The sequence below is a fragment of the Myotis davidii genome, unplaced genomic scaffold (genome assembly GCF_000327345.1).
Source record: "Myotis davidii unplaced genomic scaffold, ASM32734v1 scaffold472, whole genome shotgun sequence".
NCBI lineage: Eukaryota > Metazoa > Chordata > Mammalia > Chiroptera > Vespertilionidae > Myotis > Myotis davidii.
Genome location: NW_006283774.1, coordinates 9505 through 15082, shown reverse-complemented (window position 1 = coordinate 15082; position 5578 = coordinate 9505). Strand labels below are relative to the sequence as shown.

Here is a 5578-nt window from a genome sequence, read left to right as displayed (position 1 = left end):
ACGCTGCGGGGCCTCCTGGATGGCATCCTTCCCTCCCGTGGGGTTCCAGCTGAAGCTGGCGCCCTGGGGCTTCTGCAGGCCACTCAGCGTGCACGTGAGGCTGGCGTTGGAGCCCAGGAGCAGGTCCTCGAGGGCTGGCGGGCGCAGGGTCAGGCGGGGCTCGCAGCATTTCAAGCATGGCTGTGTTTGAACTGAGAGGAAAACAGAACTCTCAGTGCCCCTGGCCCCACATCCCCTTCCCTCCTCCTGCTCCAGCCCCTCCCTCACCCTCTCCCAGCTCTGCGGGGGCTCCGCCTGAGCCCCCTGCTGTCTGAGGGGAGCCCTGGTGCACCAGGGGTCGGGACAGGCAGGCTTAGGTGTGCGCCTGGCCCACTGTGGGGTGCTGGGGTGCCCCAGGGGCGAGACCCGGCCCACCTGAGGCTCTGGCGATGGTGGCGGTGAGCTGGCTCTTGGCCTCGGGGTGGGTGGCGGTGCAGGTGAACCTCTGCCCGCGGTTCCACGGCTCGGCGCAGCCTGGCAGGACACTGGACACGCTGTAGCAGCCGCAGGCATCACGCTGCGGGGCCTCCTGGATGGCATCCTTCCCACCCGTGGGGTTCCAGGTGAAGCTAGCACCCTGGGGCTTTCTCAGGCCACTCAGCGTGCATGTGAGGTTGGCACTGGAGCCCAGGAGCAGGTCCTCGATGGCTGGCGGGCTCAGGGTCAGGCGGGGCTGGCAGTTCGAGCATGTGGGTGTCTTAACTGAGAGGGAGACAGAGCCCTCAGTGCCCCTGGGCCCACATCCGCTTTCCGTCCTCCTGCTCCAGCCCCTCCCTCACCCTCTCCCAGCTCTGCGGGGGCTCCGCCTGAGCCCCCTGCTGTCTGAGGGGAGCCCTGGTGGGTGTGGTGGTGCCCCCACCCCGCCCTGGCCCGACCTCTGACCTTTGCAGGGCACATCCATGGTCTGGATGGCGCTGGAGTGGTCCCGTACTTGGCACCTCTGGTTTGCACCCTCTGGGCACTGGCTGGCCGGCAGGGTCAGCTGGCTGACCATGGTGTACAGGCCCCGGGAGGTGAGTGCAGGAAGGAAGTTCTGGATGGAGGTGCCTGGACCGCTGCTGCCCCAGGTCACGTTCATGGGCGCCGACGGGAAGAAGTCCCGGACCAGGCAGCCGATGACCACGTGACCAGCTGAGTCGGTGCTACAGAGGCTCAGTGGGAAGAGTGCGGGCCTGGTGGGGTTCGCTGCAACACAGGACACGCTGTGAGACCCCTGACAGCCCCATGCGGATGGGACGATGCCCACCGCCCCTCTGCCCTGGGCAAACAGGCACAGAGAGGGCGAGTAACTGCCCGAAGGTCACTCAGCCCGAAGGCCAGGCATCGGGGTTGGGACTGGCCTCTGAGTCCAGCCGCAATGTTTCTGGACACACTGCTCCCGGCTCCAGCACGTGGACAGGACACGCTCCTTACACAGGCCACGTGCGGATGGAGCCACGTCATCCAGACGGCTCTCCACGGACCAGCTGAGTCTGTGGGCACCGCTGGGGCCTCAGCTCCCTCTGTGCAGTGGGCGTGGCCATGTCTCTCCCAGAGTTTGGGGGTCATGAAAGGTGGGCCCAGAGGGGGACACAGGTGAGCACTGAGGGGTCTGGCCCTGCAGCTGGCCTGCCTGAGGGCCAGCCTTGCTGTGCTGGAGGGCACATGCAGAGGAGAGGGGCCTGGGCTTCCGTGGGCCACTCAGACTTCCCTGGTCAGAGTCCAGTCGAAGCAGCCCCCTCTGCACCACCGCACAGGCCCCCGCAGGGCCTACGAAGCTCTGGAGACTAGAGACTCGACCAAACCAGCCCTGTGAGGTGCCCCACCCAGACAGGCTGGGCACACAGGGCACCACTGGTCTGTTCCCATTCCCGCAGGGACACGGTGGAAGCAGAGAGGGCACAGGGACCTCTGATCGCATGGCCCTCACGTGCCCTTGGAAACACAGGGGGCAGCCTGGGTGGGGCACTGGCTCCAGAGGTGATCCATACTGAACCCACCTCCTCCCATTCGCCACTGGTTGCCTACTCAGCTCAGTCACGCTCAACCCAGCTCAGCCCAGCCCAGCTCAGCCCAGCTCAGCTCAGCTCAGCTCAGCCCAGCCCAGCTCAGTCCAGCTCAGCTCAGCCCAGTCCAGCTCATCCCAGCTCAGCTCAGCTCAGCCCAGTCCAGGTCAGCTCAGCTCAGCTCAGCCCAGCTCAGCCCAGGTCAGCTCAGCCCAGTTCAGCTCAGCCCAGTCCAGCCCAGCTCAGCTCAGCTCAGCCCAGTCCAGCTCATCCCAGCTCAGCTCAGCTCAGCCCAGTCCAGGTCAGCTCAGCTCAGCTCAGCCCAGCTCAGCCCAGGTCAGCTCAGCCCAGTTCAGCTCAGCCCAGTCCAGCCCAGCTCAGCTCAGCTCAGCCCAGTCCAGCTCATCCCAGCTCAGCTCAGCTCAGCCCAGTCCAGGTCAGCTCAGCTCAGCTCAGCCCAGCTCAGCCCAGGTCAGCTCAGCCCAGTTCAGCTCAGCCCAGTCCAGCCCAGCTCAGCTCAGCTCAGCCCAGTCCAGCTCATCCCAGCTCAGCTCAGCTCAGCCCAGTCCAGGTCAGCTCAGCTCAGCTCAGCCCAGCTCAGCCCAGGTCAGCTCAGCCCAGTTCAGCTCAGCCCAGTCCAGCCCAGCTCAGCTCAGCTCAGCCCAGTCCAGCTCATCCCAGCTCAGCTCAGCTCAGCCCAGTCCAGGTCAGCTCAGCTCAGCTCAGCCCAGCTCAGCCCAGGTCAGCTCAGCCCAGTTCAGCTCAGCCCAGTCCAGCCCAGCTCAGCTCAGCTCAGCCCAGTCCAGCTCATCCCAGCTCAGCTCAGCTCAGCCCAGTCCAGGTCAGCTCAGCTCAGCTCAGCCCAGCTCAGCCCAGGTCAGCTCAGCCCAGTTCAGCTCAGCCCAGTCCAGCCCAGCTCAGCTCAGCTCAGCCCAGTCCAGCTCATCCCAGCTCAGCTCAGCTCAGCCCAGTCCAGGTCAGCTCAGCTCAGCTCAGCCCAGCTCAGCCCAGGTCAGCTCAGCCCAGTTCAGCTCAGCCCAGTCCAGCCCAGCTCAGCTCAGCTCAGCCCAGTCCAGCTCATCCCAGCTCAGCTCAGCTCAGCCCAGTCCAGGTCAGCTCAGCTCAGCTCAGCCCAGCTCAGCCCAGGTCAGCTCAGCCCAGTTCAGCTCAGCCCAGTCCAGCCCAGCTCAGCTCAGCTCAGCCCAGTCCAGCTCATCCCAGCTCAGCTCAGCTCAGCCCAGTCCAGGTCAGCTCAGCTCAGCTCAGCCCAGCTCAGCCCAGGTCAGCTCAGCCCAGTTCAGCTCAGCCCAGTCCAGCCCAGCTCAGCTCAGCTCAGCCCAGTCCAGCTCATCCCAGCTCAGCTCAGCTCAGCCCAGTCCAGGTCAGCTCAGCTCAGCTCAGCCCAGCTCAGCCCAGGTCAGCTCAGCCCAGTTCAGCTCAGCCCAGTCCAGCCCAGCTCAGCTCAGCTCAGCCCAGTCCAGCTCATCCCAGCTCAGCTCAGCTCAGCCCAGTCCAGGTCAGCTCAGCTCAGCTCAGCCCAGCTCAGCCCAGGTCAGCTCAGCCCAGTTCAGCTCAGCCCAGTCCAGCCCAGCTCAGCTCAGCTCAGCCCAGTCCAGCTCATCCCAGCTCAGCTCAGCTCAGCCCAGTCCAGGTCAGCTCAGCTCAGCTCAGCCCAGCTCAGCCCAGGTCAGCTCAGCCCAGTTCAGCTCAGCCCAGTCCAGCCCAGCTCAGCTCAGCTCAGCCCAGTCCAGCTCATCCCAGCTCAGCTCAGCTCAGCCCAGTCCAGGTCAGCTCAGCTCAGCTCAGCCCAGCTCAGCCCAGGTCAGCTCAGCCCAGTTCAGCTCAGCCCAGTCCAGCCCAGCTCAGCTCAGCTCAGCCCAGTCCAGCTCATCCCAGCTCAGCTCAGCTCAGCCCAGTCCAGGTCAGCTCAGCTCAGCTCAGCCCAGCTCAGCCCAGGTCAGCTCAGCCCAGTTCAGCTCAGCCCAGTCCAGCCCAGCTCAGCTCAGCTCAGCCCAGTCCAGCTCATCCCAGCTCAGCTCAGCTCAGCCCAGTCCAGGTCAGCTCAGCTCAGCTCAGCCCAGCTCAGCCCAGGTCAGCTCAGCCCAGTTCAGCTCAGCCCAGTCCAGCCCAGCTCAGCTCAGCTCAGCCCAGTCCAGCTCATCCCAGCTCAGCTCAGCTCAGCCCAGTCCAGGTCAGCTCAGCTCAGCTCAGCCCAGCTCAGCCCAGGTCAGCTCAGCCCAGTTCAGCTCAGCCCAGTCCAGCCCAGCTCAGCTCAGCTCAGCCCAGTCCAGCTCATCCCAGCTCAGCTCAGCTCAGCCCAGTCCAGGTCAGCTCAGCTCAGCTCAGCCCAGCTCAGCCCAGGTCAGCTCAGCCCAGTTCAGCTCAGCCCAGTCCAGCCCAGCTCAGCTCAGCTCAGCCCAGTCCAGCTCATCCCAGCTCAGCTCAGCTCAGCCCAGTCCAGGTCAGCTCAGCTCAGCTCAGCCCAGCTCAGCCCAGGTCAGCTCAGCCCAGTTCAGCTCAGCCCAGTCCAGCCCAGCTCAGCTCAGCTCAGCCCAGTCCAGCTCATCCCAGCTCAGCTCAGCTCAGCCCAGTCCAGGTCAGCTCAGCTCAGCTCAGCCCAGCTCAGCCCAGGTCAGCTCAGCCCAGTTCAGCTCAGCCCAGTCCAGCCCAGCTCAGCTCAGCTCAGCCCAGTCCAGCTCATCCCAGCTCAGCTCAGCTCAGCCCAGTCCAGGTCAGCTCAGCCCAGTTCAGCCCAGCTCAGCCCAGCCCAGCTCAGCTCAGCCCAGTTCAGCCCAGTTCAGCTCAGCCCAGTCCAGCTCAGCTCAGCCCAGCCCAGTCCAGTTCACTCAGCCCCGCTCAGCCCAGGCCACAGTATCCCAGCTCATCCCTGTCCGGGTGGAGCATCCTGCCCTGGGTCCTCTTGGCCCACGGTCCTGTTTGCCTTTTCTCTCTCCTCTGTCTTGGTGCCTGCTGTCCGCATCCCTGGTCCCAGGACGGTCTGATTGCCTGATGAGGAGGAGATGGGGCAGCATCCAGGACCCACCTGCTCGAGGCTGCTGCAGGGTCCGAGGCCGAGAGCCCAGGCCCCGAGGCTGTTGGCACAGAGACCCCTGCCCCTGCCGGCTCCCGCTCGCTCTGGGAAGGCTGATACTGAGGGGCAGCCTGGGGAGGGGCTTCAGACCGTGTCATGACCCTAGATGGGGTCACTCGCCACTTCCTGTCCCACAGTCTGGGCTGCCCGTCTGCACGTCATGTCTGGTCTGTGGTCTGGCTGTGGCAAGGCCAGGTGTGTGTGGCCTGGCTGTGACCCCCAGGCGCCTGGTCTGGCAGTGGGTCCTGGCTCGGGTGGCTGGGCTGCCCGTCTGCACGTCATGTCTGGTCTGTGGTCTGGCTGTGGCAAGGCCAGGTGTGTGTGGCCTGTGCTGTGACCCTCAGGAGCCTGGGCCTGGCGGTGGGTCCTGGCTCGGGTGGCTGCTCATGGAGCTGGGCCGGGGGCCGAGCTGCAGGGACGCAGCCTGAAGCCAGGATGGGCATGAGGCCACCCCTGCAGGTTG

General features: G+C 65.5%; 1 gene segment (V, D, J or C); it reads right to left on the bottom strand.

Annotated features, from left to right (window-relative positions):
- LOC102751652 overlaps positions 1-5213 on the bottom strand; it is a 5947-nt gene extending 734 nt beyond the window's left edge. Inside the window, 3 exon segments of the C gene segment in view lie at positions 415-741; positions 922-1328; positions 5068-5213. Coding sequence covers positions 415-741; positions 922-1328; positions 5068-5213 — 880 coding nt within the window.
- Positions 5214-5578: the final 365 nt, after the last annotated feature.